We start from the raw sequence: 22,407 nt of genomic DNA on the forward strand, positions 1-22,407 counted from the left end.
TTTAGATTGCTATTACTTTCAAAAAAACAGTACTTTTTTTTTTGTATCTTTAATTTTATTTATTTATTTTCAAGAACGTTTTTCTTGAAAAACCTAAGAAAATATGTTATTAAACACAGATTATCTAAAATAGAAAACAAAAACCTTATTTGAATTAAATTGAAAATAATAGAAAAGAGATGATCAGAAAACATGCGCCCCAAACAAAAAGAAAAGTACAATTTGAAAGACAACCATTTAATTTTTTTAATTTTATAAAAAAATTAAAGAAAAATCTTTATCTTTTAAAACAAAATTCTGGAAAACTGAAATTCCCCCCTGGTTAATTAGTATTCATCATTTTAAGGAAGGGAGAACTTTTAAGTGCTAGTTAGGTTGTTTAAAACGAAAATGGGTTAGAAGTCATATTCGAGGCCCAACTCCTAGCAGCTCATGAGGTTCTTGATGGAATTTTGGCGACAACAGCTGGAATAAACCGAAAGATACTGTCATCCTGTCATGACTCAAGGTACCTGAATTATAAACGAATTTGGCCACGTAGTTCAACGCTCTATGCTAAAAAATACCATGTTATATTGCCTTCATACACATTCTTCCTTTTCAAGTTACTGTGTTCCTTCGGCCGAAGAGGAAGAACCATCTGAAATCATAGCCCCCCCAACTGTTTTAGCATGGATACCGACTGACATTACACATGTTCACTAAGCATTCTCTGGATTACAGAGGGATTGAAGAACAAAATTTTCAAAGAATAAATTACAGAAATTTTTTTTCTTAAAAACGGGGTTACAATTATGGCACAAGGGGGAGGGGATGGCAGGGAACGGAGCGGGAGGTGTTTCTTGAAGGCAATTCCTAGCCAACAACACCATCCCACATCACCAGGCTGACTTCTCTTAAATCTTCATTCAAGTTTGCCAGAAGCATCTGAGCTTAGCAGTCACTTTATTAGCCAGCCAATTTGTATCTCCCTTCCTAGCAAGTTGACCTACTGAATGGGACACCATCATCCAGATTGGTCCCATGATGCTCTGCCGTGCACTTAGTCAATCTTGACTCCTAACATGCTAATTATCACGCGGTGTTCGCTCCATGAGCTGAAGAACTTGTGCTTGAAGGGTGCAAAGATGAAATTGGTAGCTGCTGCATGTGCCGTTCATTTACAAGACCAAGAATTGCAAGAGTCGATCTGCAAAATGCAGTGCAGTGAAGTAAATGAAACCCTTATCTGCAACATATAGTGCAACAAAATTGACTAAAAAAAATCATGGGTCGGTCATCAAAACATGTAAGCAACCTCGTCATCGTTCATCCAAAAACAAACCTTTTGAGGTGCTTTTTCATTGATTTAAAAGCACCTCAGCATAAAGAAGCTTAAAGGCAAGAACAGCTCTTAACAACTCTCACCCTTGATGTGTATAACCAGTGAAACAAATGTTAAGATTTCATAAAGGTGATTCTAACAATATATCGTGTATTCAATTTATGGTAGCAAAGAAGTGTTCCTGGCAACTCAATATAATTAACTTATAAATTGTAACTTCAAATTATCATTTATTTTCCAACCATCAATACAGGAGACATTACTAGGAATCAGAAAGGATAATTTCCAAAAACTGAAAATCCACAAAAGCCTTGGCCAATGAAAGGGCAGTGACTGGAATAAGCCAAGAAATGTTTGACACTGATAGGGGGATTATCCAAGACTTTAAGATGCTCATTTCACTTGGGAGATCATAAACTTCTTAATTCAGTAAAACAGCAGCATTGCAAAAGGCAAACTGAAAAAAATAACAGCACTATGAAAAAGGAGTCTACTAGATTCTCTGATCAAACTGGGTGATAGATTGGGTCCTTTAGAATTGTACCTGGGTAGAGAAGTTTTTGTACTTAGTTGGCTGGCATAAGTAGCCAAAGGGCCTCTGAGGTTAGCATGCTTGTTCAGAGCACTTTCAAGCTGCGGGGGAGGTAGCTGCAAGCAAATATAAAAAGAAAAGCTGCAGTTTGAGAATGAACAGAAAAGTAAAGAAAAACAAGGAGAAATTCTCCATTTTCAAGAAATATAAAAATACCTGCAACAAAACCTGAAAAGAATGTGGCCTTGTTTGAGAGACACATTTCAAGAAGCCAACCCACAACTTTGGCATTTTCCACACCTAAACACATGGTATGCACAAGAGGCAAGTTGTCTCATAATCACGAACAGATCAAGTATAATCGTCATTTCCATTCAAGTACAGTCAACATACCTGTCTGCTCACGAGTTTGGAGAGTATTTCCATAACAAAATCAACCTGGAGAGCAAGCATTATTGTTATATATTAAAAGTAAATTATTGAAATGAAATAATAAGAATATCCAGACCACAAAATGTGTCCATGCATTAAATAACACAACAATGTAGAATGTCTCTAGGAGCTGCAAATTTAGGATTTGAGTTTAAGTCTATTAGCACAAGTATTTCTCCATCTTGTTCTTTCCCTGGTATGTGCTTGTACCATTATCTGGGATTCAACTGCAGTACAAAGTCAACAACATGTTCCCTCCCTCCATCTTTTTTCTTTCCATGAAATGTAATTGTGTCATTATTCAAATTCAACTCCAATAAAAAGTCACAGGACCCTTCCTCCTTCACTCCCTACCATCCCACACACACACACTATTGGTAGTGTTGTTGCAGCAGCATTCTAGGTCCAAACTTCTGCATACATAAAGTATTCCTTGAAGCCGGTGTATGAGATGATTTGTATACAAGCTGTTTGGAACCCTGTGAATTGAATTCAATTCACAGGGTTAAATCAATCATTATGTTTGGAATCCTTGTGAGAGTATTAATTTGAATTCCAAATCATAAAAAAAGTGCAAAAGTTACTCAGATGGAAGACCATATGATTTGCCACAGTAATTCCAGATGCTCTTTCTTTTCTCCCAAAAATTGAAATCTTCTTTATGAAGAGGAAAAAATTGTGAACTGAGAAAGTAATTGACAAAAAATGCTATGTATTCTTTTAAGTTACTATGTGTCAAACATGAAAACAGGTCTCCACTGTCAGGTTCAGATTCCCCAAGGAAGGCAAAGCTAAACGATGCACCAGTAGTTATCCCAGAAGAAAGAATATCTTGTTGATCCATCTCTCCCAGATATCAAAAACAGCATCTATCCAACTGATGAATTCCAAATGTAATCATTCAAGGTAAGACCTAGTTCACGTGCCTATTCCCATGATTGGACTGAGCGTGAGGGGATAACAAAGATGGTGTTTTTCCCTTTATCTCTTGGAAGGGATTTAATGCTTCAGTTAAATTCTTCTAAATTACTATGTATCAGTAAATCAGAGAAATTTGTGCCGTGAATAGGGAGAGGGACTGCAAGATAGAGGTGAACCTTTTTTTTTTTTTTTTTGTGTGTGTGGGTAGGGGGGGGGGGTTAATCATTCATTGTTCTAAATATGGGAGACACAGTTAGAGAGAACTGAATTTCCCGGGATTTGAAAGGAGTGTTTGTCACTTTGTCTGATATTCAGTGTGGTTGGATATTCTTAGTCTTAATTTTATTCTCCAATGCACTGTATAGAAGTATGCCAAATTCTCCTACTTGTAATGATTCATTCTGTTTTCATGAATATTATAATCTTCAATACAAAGAGGAAAAAAGAAACAAAGAATAACTGATAAATAAGGTGCTTTTCATATCATCTTTTGGAAGGGAGTTAATGCCGCAGCTAAACTCTCTAAATTACAATGAAATAGTAAATTTTGGAAATACGTCTATGAATGATGGCAGACAACCTATAGTTTTGAATTTTTGTGTTTTGACCAGGTAATCCCCATGAGAGTTGACAATTGTAACTGGGGTTCCCAATTCAGGCAAGAGTGAGTGGATTGATGCTCTTTTATGCAATCTTAATGAAAGTGTTGGAACAATGTAAGCTAGTTCCTTTTTGGTTATGTTTGGATATTTCTAGAATAAGTTTTTTAAACAAATATATATTTTTTGAATTTTTTTTCAATAAATGTTTAATAACCAATTAATATGAGATAAGTCTATTATCTTTTTTAAAAATACTTATATTTTTGTGTCATTTTAAATAAATATAATGGTCCTTGTAACAAAAAAAAAATGATTTTTATAACAAAAATGATTTCTAAATTAAGGACAAGATAGTCAAGATTGTCAATTCAATTCATTTCCACATGTATTCCAAACAGCATAATTGAATTCAATTCTATGGTTTCATATTTTATTTCAAACATATGAATTGTAATAGGTTATGAATTGAATTCAAATTTACTTATGAATTCAATTCAATTCAGCATATGATTTGGTTACAAACAGGATGATAAAGCTTAAATGGCAATGCGGCAAATAAATTAGATAAAACATGAAGGTTTACCAATGAAGGAAAAGCATCAATTGCCTGAATAACTGTTCTCATAAAGAGTAGAGGAAGAGGAGTTTGATCGACCTGTCACATAAATACAGTTACTCCAAGTATCCAAGTAAATATAACATTCATCATCCAGAGAGCGAGGGATGTTCTTTATATACCATCTGATTAAGTGCCTTGGCCAGGACCTGCTGTGTGAAAACTGTCCGTTGCTCAAAACAAGCTGAACAGGCATCTGTTATCTGTATACATAGAACAGAAGAATTAAGAGCATGGAGAACAATATACTGAAAGGAACATCTACTTTAAAACCTGTAAACCTTCAGCAAATAGAAAAGTAAGTTCAGCATAGCAATTAAGTAATTAAGTTAGCATAATTTGAGCCACAGTTTAATGAATCATCGATGAGGGATACAATTAGCTAAGTTGTAAGAGTTTAAACATAGTTTTGTTGAGTTGGTGCAGTATAGGACAAGTAAGAACGGCTGCACAAGAATATATTGGACCAAAGAAAAATCTTAGATGCATTGAAAAGTGTTCATGTCAAATCCCAATTAAAGGGTAAGTCTTAGTTGATACATGGGTAAAAACTATGACTAGATTCATGCTTCCCCAATTCAACATGCTCAAGAAACTGAATAAAAAGGTTTTGGCATAAAAGATGCATGAGTAGCATCCATATCAGTTGACATTACAGCAAACATAAGAATTCACAGTTCATCATAGCTTACCAGGTGAAAAAAAATTGAATGTTTTCTTAGGATGAAAACTATTAATTCAGAAACTTGGGATTTACCTTTTTGAGTGGAAGCCCATCTTTATTAGGATTAATATCATGGATGGCAACCAACACTTCTGCTGGCGTTAAAGCTGGACCTGTATGAGCTGAACCCTGTATGAACAGTTATTTAAAGTAAGCAATTTTCTTGCCTTCATAAAGGAAAAGGTGAGAAAAGGTATAATCAGATTATTGTAAGCTCAAGCAGTTGGTGTAAAGAACAAAGGCTCAGCCAAGTCATCCATACTATTTGTGTGCATATTATTAGCCAAGCCTTCCAAGATCTACAGAGTTCAAAATTCTTCAAAATGAAATTGTTAAAACTTAATAGGTTCCGCAGCCGAATCGTTTACAGTTCTGGATCATTTATATTTATCCTTTTTAGAAAAAAAATGATATTATCCAACATTGGTTAAGTATAAAATTCAATGGCCATATGTTGTGAATGTGCCACTCCCACAATCCACTTAGCCTTTATAGCAAATGATTTTCGAGAAATTACATAAAAATCATTTTCTCACAAAGAGTGATAGGGCAAGTGAAGCCCAGTGACATATACCATTTCAGTCTCCAAACATCCAAAGAAGCCTATAAATAAAGGAGATTAGTGTGACCAACAAGGGTGAAAATTAGATTCTCCATGATAAGTTGTTTTTAAGAAAAAACATGCAACAGTAAAGCATGATATATAGTTCAAGAAAAATAAAATCACATATAAAGTTTCACAAGAACCTGTAAAATATGAGCAAGTGCCATCTGGAATTTTTCTATAGGAAGTCCAACAAGCCGAGGGAAAATAGGCAAAACCTGCCATCATAAAATGAGTAACATCCAAACATTTAATAAAACCCTACAAGAATTTGACAGTAGCATTCAAGCCAGACTTTGCGAAACAAGGAGGATGTGAGTATTACTAAAAGTGACCATCTAGAATGTCATGCAAAAAGAGAACAACACTAACTGAACTGAGGTTTGCACACATTTGCTTTCTTGTGGTTGAGAAATTAATCCTATATATGAGGGTCAATGCATTTAACCCTTTTAACTGATCTGACATTTTGGTATGATTGGAAGCTATTTTTCCTTCTTAATTTCATTGGTCTTCAGTTTCCTATGGATCCAGTCGGAAATTCTGGTATCAATAATCAATAAATGACATGCTGACAAAAGTCTACACAATGATCAATACAAATGAAAGAACAAGTCACCAAGTGACTGTTTTACAAACAGTGTGTGTTAATCCACAGATTTGCTAGAGTGGCCCAGGCGTACCAACTCTAAAACCATTTAGATAATTGCAAATATTCTTTCTAGTAATGTTACTCAACAAATTGAACCACAAAGTTTAAGAACATCAATCCACATGCCCCAGAAACTAATTCTAACAGTGAAAAAAATGAGGACAGCTGAAGAGGGAAATGAATATGTATAAAATTTGAAATATAAAAATTAAAAGTTAAACTCAGTTATACAAGAAGCCAATTCGATAAAACACTTAGTCCTCATTTTTCCTGAGAAAGATAGAGAATCTTTTTAACTCATTTGTAGGGCACAAAAAGATGGCTATTATATAGATGTCACAGCAGCATAAAAGTTACAATGGATGATTTCTATGTTTCTAAGTCCACACTTCTGTCCACAACTTCATCTTTCTGAATTTAATTGACACAAACAAACATGCAGGTGCTTGATAAAATAATATAGATATAAGCAAGATAAAAATAATGGAGCTAACCTCATTCTTCGAAAGTGAAGATAAAATTGGAATAAGAATCGTGGCATCCTGCAGGAGGAAGCTTAGCAGAGTTACGGACCAATATGACAGTTATTTAAAGCTGGAAATTGTAAAAGCTTGGTTCTCAAAGTAACCTCTAACTTAGTTTCGTATAAATGTTTGACCGTGGTTATCAGATTAACAGAAGGTGTTGTTTCTTGAGTCAATATTTGCAGCACCTAGCCAAAAAAAAAAAAAAAAAAAACCACAATCAGCACCAGTCATGAATAGAAAATCTGAAAATAGAAGCGTAAGAGTAAAAAATGGAACAGGATTTCATAAAAAATCTCCAAAAGAAAGTTACCAGCATCAAAAGATTTTCACATCCTTCTGGTGGATCAGATATTATTCGAAGCAGCTCAGAATAAGATGAGCCTAGGGCCCTTATTAGAACAGGAATATGGCGATGAACAGCCTGCATTCCAAAAGGCAAGTCAAAACTGTACAGAACAAATAATGGCTTGAGCAGTAGCATTTACTCTGTCAGCCAGGAAAGAAAGAAGAAGGAAGAGGTAACTTGATCATATATATTCAAAAAAGAGAGAAGAAATCACTTGGGAAGTCTATCCTCTACATGACAATAGCCACATGTCACCACATCATTACAAGCTATTAAAATTACAAAAATTAATTAAACGAACAAAGAGAGACCTGTTTTACAGTTTTTGGTGCTTGTCCATAGATATCAAATACAATTTGAAGGAGACCAGGGTTCTGAAAGATTAGAAAGCTTGGTCAGCATCGTGAAAAACCTCAAATTAAAAGGCTATTTTAAATTAACTGTGGAAGGTCACAGAAATGGTGCAAGATAGACAAACCTTTGTACATAAAGCAAAAAATAAAGAAATATGTCTTTGCACTTCAGGAAATGACATGGTCGAAACACTATGGACTAATGGTTGTGCACCCTTCATGGAGTCATTTTCACAATTTCCAGTCTCTGAGACTTGAGAACCACTTACAGACACTTCCTGGCTTATCACCTACAAAGAATTTTCATCAGAAAAAATGTTTTGGTTTTAGAATCACTTTTGATGAAAGATCCCTTTCTTCCCCAAGTTCTCAACAGTCCTAAACAGGGGTATATTATCTTCAAGTACCAAAAGAACTAGTTCGCCACCGTGCTAAACAGATTAGAAACTGTTAAAAAAGGAGAGAAATATTGTCGAGGTATATACAACTCTCCTGGTCTGTCATAGGTGCAACTAGCACAGAACTGTTGAATTGTTCAAGGGCATAGAAGGAGCATAACTATATACCTCTGATCATGGCACATGCCTTCAATCTGGAGGAATAATCCATCCATCCAGTCAGGGTGTATAGCTCACATTTGAAGGCCCAATAGAAGCAAAATACAACATTCATATCCCTCCAGACACCCCATAGGATTAATGAAGTCTCCACATTTAAGATAGCATTGACCTCAATACATAAAATATGAATATGTCAAAAAAAGCATATGTTCCATACCTCTCCTTCCCTTTGATCAGTGGATACTGACTGTGAAGGCTTGATATCTGAAGCATGCTGTTCCACAACAGAGAGCAGCATATTTGTTGCAAATTGCTCAATATTTTGTGATATGTAGTTTAGCTGATAGAGTTTGTTTGCCACCTGCCCAGAACAAAATAGATGGAGAACAAATGATCCAGTTTCATTCACTGTAGGTGGAGATAGAAATGAAATTCAGTTTGACATGAAAATTCAAGCCAACAGCTTCTGAAGTCCATTAGCAGAATGTAAACAGTTTTGACGGCCAAAAAGGGAAGCATACCAGCCGGATAGCTTTCGATCGAATGTCATCTTGTGAATGAACAGCACACTGCCATCAAGATATAAATGCATCAGTAATAAATGTTATTTATAGTTACATAGGAGTACTTTCTACATATTGCTGCTAAAATGCCTTCTAGTGGGGCTTCACCAATTCTTTTTTCATATTAGATTAAAAAAAGCATCAGTAAGGGAACTTTTTGTGTAAAATGACAGGAAAATTTAGTATAAAAGTTGGACTAATTTAACCAAACCAACTTGCAAAAATAAAATACTTATACAAGATTGATCTGCCATAATTCATAAATGCATCAGACAGGGTGAAAGAAAACAGTGATGACGCTATGCCAAAAAAACAGCTTTCACTGAAAAACAGTGAATAACATAACCAGATTCATGTAACTATTGTTGGCCTCAGTCACCAGCTTTATTATCTCATATTTGCAATAGGTTTTACTTTTCTTGTTCATAATAATGGACAACCAACAGAAAAAGAGTAATGAAATCCATATCAGGCAAGGAAACCCATAAAAGTTTCCAATCTGCATTAACACCTCCCTCCACTGGAAAGGTTTCCTTCTTTCAGAATTAGTTTGCCTTTAGATAATCCAAAATTAGGCTATCTGGATTTTAAATACAAAGAACACCTAAGGGTTTTAGGAACCAAACGGAGAATGTTTTGGAATTCCTATAAAATGTCCACATCAAATCACTCTCCTCCAATATCACACAGAGAATAACTGACTCAAAGTGAAGCATTTCATAAGCATGAATTTAAACATACAAATCATACTCAATGCCAATAGATTAGCGTAGCCAAGTTACCTTCAAAGCTATATCTAAGAATGCCTGCCGGTTGTTTGGACGCCCCAAAATCAAACCCCAGACAGCTCCTAGCCCCTGAGTTACTCGCTCACCATCACGAACTTCTTTTTCATGTGAATCAAAAATATCACAGTGGCAGAGATCGTCTAACAATTTGAAGGCGGACTCAGGCAAGAAAGGAACTTCACCGAGAAGTTTACTAAAAGACTTGTCTGAAGCTGGAAAAGCATCCAACAAAGATCTGGCCTGTATTGAGAGATTAAATTATTATTTGTAAACAAGTCATTTAAGACAAACCGCTGAAGAAAAATTCATACCACTACCAAAAGGAATTTCTCATATAGAACAGCAGCATATGAAGCACTTCCAACAGAATCTAAAATTGTTAGAGAGTGTAGATGGTACAAAAAATGCAACACAAGTTCTTGCCCCTGACAAAAAAAAAAAAAAACATGAAAAGTTAGATCACAGAAAATTAAGGTAAGAAATAATAAACAGAAGACGATAAGCTTATTGACTCCAATAATGAAAAATGTACTCATAGCAACAAATTTGTAAGAAAGTACACATTTCATTGATCATAAACTTACTCACAAAACACTACTAAATGTTGTATTATTTTTCTTGAAAATAGTGCAGGCGCAATTCCTAGATTTTTATAAGATTTGACATCACAAACATTTTGCAGCACCAACTTTGATGATTATCAGCTCACACTCACAGAGAGAATGTTAGATAGAGAGAGTTACAAATTTTCATGCACATCATAAAAGATATCACAGTGAATTCTACTCTGAGACAAATTTCAAAGCATCCAGACACGAAGCGATAGAAGATACATCAAAACAAGTTGAAACAGCTAGTTCAAGAGAGAAAATACCTTATTTTGTCGGTAATCCACTAAAACATGTTTTTGCAGCATCACAACAACATCATCATCTGCATCAATCTGAAAGAAAACAACACTACGACTTTGAAAAACCAACTATATATAGGATAGCAGGTTGCATCGAACAGTGCTTATAATCTTTAACTCCTGATCTGGCTTATACTAATCTATTATTCTGCACACTACATGCAGGCCGACATTGGCCATACCTGAGCAACTAATCGGGCAAGTACCGCCATTCGTGTCTCGCTGCATTCAGTCCCAGAGAGATGCTTGTAAGATTCAATAATCCGTTCAACTGCTAACTGTCTCACAGTTTTCTGCTGTTCTTCAGTGAGCTCAACGTATGGGGGAAGCTGAGGTAAATCAACTTGACAGATCTCTTCAGGCACAGATATGTTTGAGACATCTGGGGAAAGCTGCTCAGGTTCCATCACAGATGACGTGTCAGCACCAGATGCCACTTCAAAATCTGACAACTTCAATACAACATCACCCTCCTCAGAAGTGTGAGGAGGAGAAAACGCTTGATCTGAAGAAGCTTTGGCCTCTGACATGGGGACAATTTCCTCAGGTCTACAGATAACCTCCTCGCTCATGCTTACTTGATCAGTTTTAGAAACCAGTAGACCTTCTAAACTCTTGTCCTCAATTTTGCTGTTTGAAATATAAGGTTCCGGAGGATTCTCAACTGATGTCACCACAGGAAGAGGAGAAGCCTTGCTTAAAGAAACAGAGCTGTCCATTTCAGGCTGCATTCCACCATGGTCATCCACAATGGCAACAGATGGTACTCCAACTGATGTAGCAGTACGACGTGGATCCAGGCGGCGTGGATCCTGAGAAAGCAACTAGCAAGTTATTTGAAAATAAAGGATAATTCAATATAACCAGCAACAAGTGACTCAGATAGACTGGGCATACCGGAACATGCAAAAAAATAATTATAGGCTAGTGAGCATACCCTTCTAGGATCACGTTTCGAATCTACAGGGAAATTATTGACAACGGGTGCATCAGACAATGATAAATTGCCTGCAGTAACCACTGGAATGGGTCCTTGAGCAGAGGAAACTGGAGCCGATGGTGCCACTGCCTGTGCTGAACTACTTGAAGAGCAATTTTGCAGAGGCAAGCTGCCAAGCCTTGTTAAAGGGGGGGAGGACTTAGGCAAATGCTTCATATTAGTAATGACAATATCAGCAAGCAGATCAGGATGAATATTTGAAATAAGAAGTTCAAGTGATTCAGCACCCCTCTCTCCTTCAGCAAGCAATGCACCAATCATAGCAATCATTTGTTCTGCAGGAGTCAAATCACTATCTGATAGATGAACATTAGCAGAGGCGCCATTATCAAATACAGAATCCGATCCAGATTCATTGATTTGGATTGGTGTAGTTGACAGAATGTTAGGACCATATCGGCTCCGCTTTTGAGCCATTTCATGACCATTAGCTTGCTCTTCATTATCCATAGGCACAGATCTTTTCCGGAGCTGATCTCCTGAAACAGGCAGTTGGCTTGTCGGCTGATCATCCTAAGGATCACAAACAAATCAAACAAGGCAATCAAAATTCAGTGAAAGATTATAATTCCAACAATAACAAGAGCGACTACAGCTGTGGTGGACAGTGTTTTGAAAGGGTAATTACCCTGCTAAACCTGACTTCACGAGAAGTGCGCTCATTATTTTTAATCATTTTATCAACTTGCCGGATGGCTTGCTCAGCAGCATCCCCAGCATTCATTGCACGTAAAGCCCCTAACAATTTATCCCTTGACTGAAAATGAAATAAAAACCGAATTGTCAGTGTGAAGATAAATAAAAGAATTCTGATACCACTTCCCTCAATTATTGATTTCTTCATTCTAGTTTCAAAGCAGGGTAACATTTTATTTGTGTTGCTGTTTCATCCTTAAAGACCACATATGGACAGTACTATGTTTGTAATCTATAACCTCTCATCAAATAATCTTTCATGTGCAGGATGACAAGAGCTAAAAGATTTTGCATTTGGCAAGTGGCACCAACATTAGCAGCAGATTCTGGTTAAAACATAGAATTGATAGGCAGAGCTATAACTGTCATAAAACCAACAGCAGTAAGGAAGGGAGAGACTGAAATAGTTATTTATAAACTCCACAACAAAGAATTTAATGATTTGGTAGTTTTCTTAACTTTCAAATTCCTTTAATTTTATTGGGATACAATTGGTGGTTTCAAAATTTAATGAACTTATTTTTTTCAAATAAAGCATGTATATTCAAAATTAAGGAACAAAAAATATGAAGATAAAGGGTTTTTACCTGTAAATTAGTATACAATGACCTATTGAATAATGGCATGTAATGCAAAGTGAGAAGGATTTTTTTTTTATCAAAAAGAGGTTAAAATGTCAAGCAACTTGACCTCCAAGATGGTTGGATAAGTACACCGCAGGAATCCCAAAAAGGCAGTTCTTAAAGAGTACTGGATACTAGCAACATGACATCCCTTCTCAACTTTTGGATCAAAATCAAGCAAGGCAGATAGAATAGTCTCATAATGAAGCGCCCTCTTCCGCGCAACAGCTGCAAGACTGTCAAACAGATAAGTAGGTCATCAGATACAGAAGAATCTAATATAATACCGTGTACAAAATAATTTGAGATAAATCTAAGAAAGACACAAAATAAGGACCTAAATGATGCCAAGAATATTAATGAATGACACATACAAACTCATTGAGACTTGAGATGAAAGTACTTAAGAAAAATGGAAACCAAAAAATAGAAAACAAGGATGATTAAAAGGAACATAATCTGAAAACATTGCTAGGAAGGGAAGCTATTGCTTAGACAAATGAAAAGGGTGCATCACAACTCTACCCCACAAATATATTAGAGTTTAAAGAAAAATCCGATACTAAAGACCACAAGGAAATGCTTGAACAACACATGTAGAGCATATAAAGCAAGTAAAAGATAGAAGATGACAGTCATTTGAAGGCAAAGTGCACAGAAAACCCACAACTTTCCCTGTTCTCAATCATTGAGCTCACTATAATCCTCAAACGCACAGAGTTATACAACCATTGCAGACAAAAGGAAATTTTATTCAAATAGGAAAGGAACAAGATTCCAGAAAGCAGAATAAGACATCCTCCATATGAAAAGGTAGATAGATTCACATTAGCTGGATTTAATAAGGTCAACACTCTTAAAAGTTTATAGGGCAACCAGACTGGGCAGTAAATGGACATCCTAGAACAATAACACAGACCAGCAATAATGTTGTATACGCAGTATGAATTTTTCAAAGAAAAAAAATCCCTGTATGAAATTAAACAGAAACTCAAACTGGCTTGTAATACCATATTAACAATTAACATTGACAATGAATTACTAACTCCATGTAAGAATCGAGTCCAAATAAACATTAATCTGTTTTATGCTGTCATAAACAGTGAAAAGGGTTAATGCATGCTAGTCCTTAAGCTCTCCCCTTTTGGGTTCATTCAACTTTTTTCAAGACTTGTCATAAAGACTTATGAAGGTAATCCATATTCTATGACATTTGGAGAATCAAATGATGAAATATTTATCACCCCCATTGCAATGCATAAGTATGGTACAGTCTCTCTAAATCTCCTGTCACTGAATCTTCTGAACTCTTTCATTGGCATCAGCCACCAACAAAATCTAACAACTTTTCTTTTCCTTTATAGTAAAAAAAGATAGGTTCCCTTCAGAGCTACTCATGTTTAGCTTTTCAAATTGTGTGCTTGTCTCCAATAAGAACTAATGGACAACTATAAAACTATCTTTAAAGGTCATGAAGAATTTAGAATTGGGATGGTCCACATTAACCAATGAACACTCCACAGCATTACAACTTGATGAACACTAAAGGAATGGATGCTATAAATGATGAAATCTCATAGACAAAGAAGTCTATTTTGAGAGCTCCTGCTTACTGCTGCACATAATCAACTGAGTTATCTACTCATGGGAGAATCCAAGAAAATAACATAAAGTACTTAATTAGTCTGGTTAAATCTACCTGCTCTTCTGAAAATAAGAAAAGACACCAGTGTATAGCATGTGGAGTTGCAATCATGCATCCAAACATCCAATCCCATCGTATACAACAAACTATGACTACAATAACAACTAGAAGAAAGTAGCATGAGAGTAATGAATTCAATTCATTTAAACAAACCCTCAATCAAAGTTTTCATAACATCAATATTATTGCAAAACCATGTTCTATGACAGAATGTCATGCTATGGCCCTTGTGAGTTTTTCTACATAATGTGAAAGCTTTTCAGTAATCCAGCATACGAAGTATCAATGCTACCACATAAAAATCTTTAGATATAAGTTACATTTATTTTTATCATCTAATATACAGCCATGTATCTAAAGGGGGGAACACCATCACTTTCATTAGTATATTTCATCAAAAACATGACATTATTCCTCACATTTTGAGAACATATTTGAAAGAAGCGGCGGCTGTCCATTCAAACAGTTTATCTTTGTTCAACATTGAAGATAACCTCATTTTAAGAGGAAACGAATTTGTTTTGATAAATTCATGGAGTTCAACAGGGAACGTGTCTGCCATTCTTCCATGCATTTCCTTTCCCTTTTATCATTATATCCCTGTCACACAATACTTCTTTGGGCTTTAATATACCCTATAACAACAATTAAGGACCTCATTCTCATACCAACATAATAAAATAGCAAATAGCTTTGCCTATGCATTCATAATGTATGTAAACCTGGTCACCAAGTACAAATACTGCAATTTGAAGAAATAAACTCAGCAAAACAGTCATCTGTATAAACAATATTTAGCAGCTGCAGATCACCAAAGAAAATGACACCGTAGAAACAGAGACTAAGCATTTGCAACCCTTAAACAACAACATCATCATCACCGAGATATTTGCAAGTGACAGCAAGAAGCAAAACTCCAAGCATGCTTTTTAAGTACAGATACATTGCAAAAATCTTTTTGTGCTGTTTTTGATTTCCTATCTCTATTGATGGTTAAATATAAAATTCCAAGCATATTTGCTTTATTTGCTTCAGTTACAATCCACAAGAACAGAAACAAAATAAAACTTCCATCCATGTGAATACTTCAAGGATAATGAAAGACCATTAGTGTTCACCAAATAGTCATATTGATGCATCCTTTCACCCACTCTTTCCAGAAGCTTTTAGAAGCATAACAAATTAAGAATCATTCACTGACTTTGGAGAAAAGTATTCAAGCAAAAAAAGTTCCATAGCTGTGATGTCTTCCTTTCTGCATATAGTCCTGCTGGGTGGCAAAGGCCCATTTGCAAACTTCTAATATTTTTTAAAGAATGATTGGTTCCAGAGTCAAGGATGCATGTATTGCACAATAAAATTTCAAAGAAAAAATTCAACACCCATCTCAAAAGCCATCAGAACATAGATAATACATTTGACATTATGGACAATGACCTAAGAGGCAGAACTCGATTATATAAGCTGAGTTACTATTACTGACAATAAAACCAGCAGATATACATAAACTTCATGAAAAAAATGCAGTGCAGCTAAAACAGTTGATAGAAATTTGGAACCGTGATAATTGAATAGCAAGTTTGGCAGGGTAATCCCTAGTTAAAAAATAATTTCAATTAATTAAGATGTTGAATTGTGCATTAACTGTAACAAAACAATAGGTACATTTTCAAATATCTAGAACATTGTCAAAAAAATTGTAAAGCATATTGTCTCTCTAACAGTTTACAAAGCTTAAACTGCGTAGCTTGACTACCCAGTCTTTCTCAGCACCTGGGGAGATCATTTACCATCAGTTAACCATTCCTATCACTTGGCAAATGGTGCTTGAAAGTATCCAAAAAACATAGACATTGTCTAGCCCTGTAACTCCCATTGTCTGAACCACCAATGCAGCAGTATCCAGGCCCAATAATTCGTCATAAGAGAGTAGGTCAGCATGCTGCAATCATACCGCAAACAAGCAGTTGAACTTGTACTACAACCTGTTTCCAAATTTTGGTTATCCCTCCAAAATTTTGAAGATAATGTAACTCAAGGCAAAATGCAGTTTACTACCTACATCTATAACAAATTCAAGGCTTTCGAATTGGAAGATAACCTGACAGATCAGAACTGGTAAATTCATGGTTGAATTACTATAATTGAAATAAAATGTTCACGTTCATATGGCACACTGAGGCTACTAATGGCTACTTAAACTGCCAGCTGGGATAAGGAAAAAAATTCAAAGATGCAGCAAAAAAGCCTGCAAAAGTTTTTGGAAGGGTAAAGGGCACAGTGAAATTGAAAATGAGCCCATGATGTAATTATTGGGGAAATGGCACATTGCACGTCCACATGTGTCTGTGTGTCTGCAACTCTGCATATATGGGGGAAAAAAGAAGTGGCATATTGTTTGTGAGTGCTTGTGTCTACAAATATGTATGCATGTTCTAACTTTTATATCAGAATGCATAAGAGCTAGGATAAAGTACGAAAAAATGGTGTTGCTTTATATGTCATGAACACACCAAATGAGAATGAAAACTGGCTGGTATTGATGAATGCATCTGGATATCCAGACAAACAAAACAACTAATAGGGTATGAGCAGTATTTAGGTGCACAAAGATGCATGCACAAATATGGTATTAATGTGAAAAAAATAAATTATAAAAGTAGGCATTTTACAAATAGTTTTCCCCTTCTTAAGAAGGCAGCCTGTGATGCTCGGAAAGCCTTTAGACCTTCCATCCATTGAAATGGATAGAATGAATGACCCACACCATCCAGAAGACAACAAAGAGCAACAGACCTATAAGATTTCTGATAGTAATCCCACAACACAGATGCTGACATATCTCATTATAGCTAAATAAAGGGATACACTTCAAGGTTTTGGCTCTTTAGACTCCAAAAGAAAATGTCAAGAAACTATTTACCCAAAAACAATCAAGAAAGAAAGTAGCAAAGATGGAAAAAGGGAAGGGCACAGTTAATTTAAGAGTTACCACAAAAGAAGATAGGCACCATAAAACTATCAAATCTATGGTTTTTTTAGCTACAAAAAAAAATTGCAATGAACCATTATCATCCTATTATATCCATGTCCATTTACTAATATAGAAAAATTTATTAAAAGCATGTGGCTCACCAATTGACAACAGCAATCATCAGTGCACCAGGAAGACTACCAGGCGACCATAAAAAATCCAAAAGAATGACAAGTGTCTTATTGGCATCTGACATGAGAGAAACTGGATCCAAAACAGGATGCCCACCAGCTACCCATGAAATGTTGAATAACCGTCTGCTTCCTATAGGAATTAGAGCCAAATCAGAAGGCAGGGCTATTACTTCTTTTATAAGAAAAGCACAGGTCAAAGTCAAGAAAAGACTTCAGACAGAAAACACCATAATCAAATCATCTTACAGAAATAAACAATTAAAGGTCAGAATGTAATACCTTCTGCAACAAGTCTATCAGAATCAGTGGTCTCGGTAGTAAAAAGCAAGATGTACGTTTCCAAAAATTTCAACGCCAGCAACTTTATCCCAATAGGTCCAGGCTACAGTCAAATTAAAGCAACATTCAGTTTATTAAATATTTTTCAAATGCCTCGTGCAAAGGAATAGAAAGTTCCCTCAAGTTGAAAAGATTTGACTTAATCAATAGCAGCAGCAGTTGATGTTATAACAGTTCAATGAATGAAGAATCCCTCTACCATTGAACAGAATAACATAATATCACATGTCTACAGCCAGTTGTTTTGACTAGTTACTTTAAGCACAAGAAACTTTCTTACAGCCTGTTAACATGCAGGAAGGTTCCAAAAATCCAATTGCTCACAAGCTAGCTAGCTCTTCTAAACACAGCAAATGGCAGACGAATGAATTGATAATTTTTGTGACAAGGCCCATACACCCACACAACACCCCCCCTCAAAAAAAAAAAAAAGAACAAAGAAAGAAAACACACAACACGACTTATTTATAGGGAATAAGTTACCCAAGTACCATTCGATGAGAACATCATTAACCATGAATTAATTGGCACGTGGTGAGATCTGCAAATAAACAACCATATTCACGCCATACCTCCAATGCAATTGCAAAGACAGCATCCTTGAACTTAAGCATCCATATCCATAGTCCTTCGAGCCATCGTTCAACCTTACCACGCCGGTGACACTGTAATTTTCCAAAATAAGCATGATAAAAAAAGTGCGAAGATAAAATAAAGCATTTTAAGAAAAAACAATTAAGAATTTCAGTAATAGCAAGAGAAACGATGGATTACATTGAAATGTCTGTCAAAATAAAGGAAAATTTCTTTATAAGCTAAATCCAAAATGAGAACAAACCAAGTTGAATCGAACTTCAGATTTTTCGCCCAGTAAAGGGATAGTTGGGTAGAGACAGAAAGATACCTGCAGTGCCATTTCCTCTAGAACACCACAATATAAATGCGTGCCACTAACAATAGACTCCCTTGCAACAACAGAATCGTTATCTCTTAAAAGTCCCAATAAGACAGGTATTAGTATTGAGCAATTCTCCATTGCTTTCAAACCAATTTCTTCAATTACCCTGACAGCCACATAAAATAAAAATAATCACAGGAATAAATTTTGTCTAGCCATTTTACTATAAACAATCAATCACAAAAACAAAATGATGAAGCTAGCATGCATAAGCATATTGACTATTACAAAGAAACCCTAACCCTAAAACTACCTCTCATGATCACACAATTACCAACCAAATTCGAGCAACCATAACAAAAATTAGGATGAATTGACCAAAAAACGTAGAAAGTAGGGTTTCGAAACTAACTCGACAAGCTTTTGTCGGACGATTCCCTCCGGCGAGTACTGCAGTTCTACTAAAGAAGGAAAAAGCTCAGCCGCCAACGACGGCTCGAGTGACAATAAAACATCTTTGGCTTGCTTAAGAGAAGATAGCTTAACGGTCAAATCGCCGTGAGAATTCGCTGCCGCGAGGAGAGAGAGCGCTTCGTCCATTGAAGCCATTGTTGAGCGTAGAATTTGGTTCTGTACACAGCGGGGATTTTGATTTTGGAGTGAATGGGTGGGTTAGGGTTTGAAGAGAGAGAGATGTGGTTTTGTCGCTAGAAAAGGCATGGAATTGAAAGTTCGATTTATTTTTTGAAATCAGCGGGATTTAGATGTTGGCGTTTGACACCTTTTGGGATCGGGCTTTTTGGCTTTATAAATAGGTAAAATGATGAGGACGCCGACGACGATGTCGTTGCAGAGCGTGAAAGGGCCCGGCGTTACTGTGCGTGTGTGCGTTTTTATTTTTTATTTGGCAAGATTACATTTTAACATAGTTTATTTGGTCCAAGTTGCAGGTTGAAATTCATTAGAAATAATGTGGTAAAAATTGTGTTTAAGAAATATTTTATATTTTTAAATATATAAAAATAATATTTTATATTTTTAAAATTTATTTTTAATATTAACATATTAAAAATAATTTAAAACAAAAATAGCTTTCAATTATTTTAAAAGAGCAATACAACAACAATTCTACGTACTCTTTTTGTTGACACTAACATTTAGTATTTATTTGAAAATATAATAGGGATTATTTTTAAAATTGTTTTTTACTTAAAATAATATTTTTTTTATTTTTAAAAATTTATTTTTGATATCAAATATTAAAATAAAAAAATCTAAAAATAATTGATTTTAAAAAAAAGTACAATTCAACCTCAATGACATCCACCACCTTGATATGTTTCTGAAAAAACAACAAAATATATCTCATTTCTTGCAAATTTACCATTGTAATTTATTTAATAACTAAAAAGTTTTTATTTTAAATGTTGCAACTTTATCATTAAATTAAAAAATAAAACCTGGCCACCATTTTCAACTTTTCTCTTTTCTTTTATAGATCCTGACCCTTGCGCCCTAAATTCTCAAATTCAAGGGATGATTTGGGCATGCGGGAAGCCTTGTTTGTAGGGCTAAAGGAACAATCTTACTGAACATGTTCTAGCAAAAATGGATCCCTTGTCTAGTTTGAGATGCTTGAATTTTTCCCATAGCAATATTGAATTAAGAATGTCGAGTTATGGTGTGTGTTTGAGGATGTGGTTATAATTATATATTTTTTAATTAAAAAATTATATTAATAATATTTTTTATTTTTTAAAAATTATTTTTGAAATTAATATACCAAAATGATTTAAAAACATAAAAAATATATTAATTTAAAATTTAAAAAATATTTTTTTTCAAAAACGTTTTTGAAACACATTGTCGAACACACACTAAACTTAATAGTTTTGAATATTTGAAGCAATATTTTTTTTTATATAATTGTAGGTGTCTGGATTAGTTTATGTACACTTCAATTAATTTTTCGATGCTCTGAAATTAAAGATCAGGTAAGCATCCAAAAAATTTACAGTACTCGAACTAGTAACTCTTAAGTAATAAATTCAAAACATAACCAATCAAACTAGGGCTAGGCATTTTCAGTTTAGTCCAGTTCTCGATCAAAATAAATAACTAACTCAAGGTTATTATTTTTTTCAAAATTTTGAGCTGAACCGAACTAAATACTAGTTTAAACTAGCTAGTTTTGGTTCTGTAAGATTTTTTTCCTTCCAAACCGGTCGGTTCCCTAACTTTAAAATCTAAAAAATGAAACAGTTTTGGTATAAGCAGTTCTCAAATTCTAAAAAAAAATTATTTTTAACAGCCCAATCTTGTCAAGAAGACTTGTTTTGATGCCTATAAACATCTTTTCATGATATCAATCATGATACAAGCTTTTGCATGTAGAGGAATGCCTTATTTTTTTGTTGTTGCAACATCTCTCTTTGTTGTGCTAGGAGTATTCCATTTAATAATAACTAGCATTAATTTTTGGGGTTACAACCTTGTATTTTTTTTCATGAAAGCTTTGATAACAACAGAAAAGGCTCCTTGTAAGTGAGTTATAGCTTGTTGGAGTTGAAAATTTAATGTGTTCGAGTTTGATGAAGGAAAAAAAAAGAAAGCTGAGGAGAAGTCTAGGAGGTTCATCAAGTAAGTATTTATATGTGTGCTTTTGCGAGAGGGGAGCTTGCTAGTTAAGATCCATATAATAAGAGATGCAGAGGTAAAGGGAAGGAAAAAATGCAGAGAGCAAATGGTCAGGGAATGCCACTTTGGGTTTAAAGTTAGAAAAAACATTATATATACACTTGTTTTTTTAGGTGCTGACTAGACTAGGATGAACCAATTTAGTTTTATCAGTTTTAAACTTTAAAAACTGAATTGAACCTATTTTTTTTTTATTTTTTAATTAGTTAATTCAGTTTTTTTTGTTTGGTTTTTTGAATCTTTTATTTTGTTTTCTTAGTTTGTTAGTTTTTTTAATCACTCCCGTCGAAAGCATTATCGGATGCTTGTTTACATACCAAATGTGAAAGCCCTTTATTTTACACGCGGGGACTTGTCCCAGGATAATTTAAGTGGTTGCATTCCCAAGTCCATTTCGAGGATAAACAAGCTCGGGATTCTGGAGAGATACCACTTGAGCTTGGAAAATATTTTTTCATGTAATATGATTTTTTCAAATGAAAACCTTACACGATTAAAATAAGCATTAACAAGAATTCAGGTAATTTGAATTAATGAGAAAAAAATCCAAAGCCCTCTTTCATTAGTCATTTTGTTTTCTAGAAAAAACATATCTTTTTTTCCATAACAATATTTTTAAAAAAATTAAAACCTAGCACCATGTGAAAAGGATTTTTTTTTATTTTAAAAAAGCATGTTGTAGGAATTCTAATGCTGTGGTATAAGAAAATAAAAGAATAATTTTTTTTAAAATATATATCATTGAATCGCCACGTCGTCCTCATGTTTTTTTAATTCCAAACATGTCATCCTCAGTTCAATTTCTCACATTTAGTGGCCAATAAGTC

General features: G+C 34.8%; 1 protein-coding gene across 2 annotated transcripts; it reads right to left on the reverse strand.

Moving 5' to 3' along the window:
* Window positions 1-491: 491 nt before the first annotated feature.
* Window positions 492-19,779, reverse strand: LOC105120456 (symplekin). 2 transcript variants are annotated; one of them, XM_011018654.1, is made up of 27 exons: window positions 19,296-19,779; window positions 18,890-19,049; window positions 18,558-18,650; window positions 17,926-18,028; window positions 17,614-17,776; window positions 12,841-13,009; window positions 12,083-12,211; window positions 11,392-11,967; window positions 10,637-11,266; window positions 10,419-10,487; window positions 9,862-9,969; window positions 9,539-9,784; window positions 8,715-8,762; window positions 8,411-8,554; window positions 7,759-7,923; window positions 7,592-7,654; window positions 7,245-7,355; window positions 7,036-7,119; window positions 6,902-6,949; window positions 5,899-5,973; window positions 5,185-5,280; window positions 4,550-4,630; window positions 4,395-4,466; window positions 2,250-2,294; window positions 2,073-2,156; window positions 1,869-1,972; window positions 492-1,189 (listed from the first exon to the last, which is right to left on the reverse strand). In XM_011018654.1, the coding sequence occupies exons 1-27, from the start codon at window positions 19,490-19,492 to the stop codon at window positions 1,075-1,077; spliced, it is 3,978 nt and encodes a 1,325-aa protein (XP_011016956.1). In that variant the 5' UTR covers window positions 19,493-19,779; the 3' UTR covers window positions 492-1,074. The 2 variants fall into 2 exon arrangements, with proteins under 2 accessions (XP_011016956.1, XP_011016955.1); XM_011018653.1 differs by having other exon boundaries at window positions 9,856-9,969.
* Between the last annotated feature and the right edge of the window lie 2,628 nt (window positions 19,780-22,407).

This window comes from Populus euphratica, unplaced genomic scaffold (assembly GCF_000495115.2).
Source record: "Populus euphratica unplaced genomic scaffold, PopEup_1.0 scaffold6.1, whole genome shotgun sequence".
Lineage (NCBI taxonomy): Eukaryota > Viridiplantae > Streptophyta > Magnoliopsida > Malpighiales > Salicaceae > Populus > Populus euphratica.

Excerpts from the sequence above, each read along its gene's own strand:
- LOC105120456 (XM_011018653.1), bottom strand. The coding sequence starts at position 19,492 with ATGGCTTCAATGGACGAAGCGCTCTCTCTCCTCGCGGCAGCGAATTCT. Across the intron at positions 7,356-7,591 it reads CACCAAAAACTGTAAAACAG|GCTGTTCATCGCCATATTCC; the intron begins GTCTCTCTTTGT and ends TTTGGAATGCAG. Across the intron at positions 4,467-4,549 it reads CCAAGGCACTTAATCAGATG|GTCGATCAAACTCCTCTTCC; the intron begins GTATATAAAGAA and ends TTTATGTGACAG.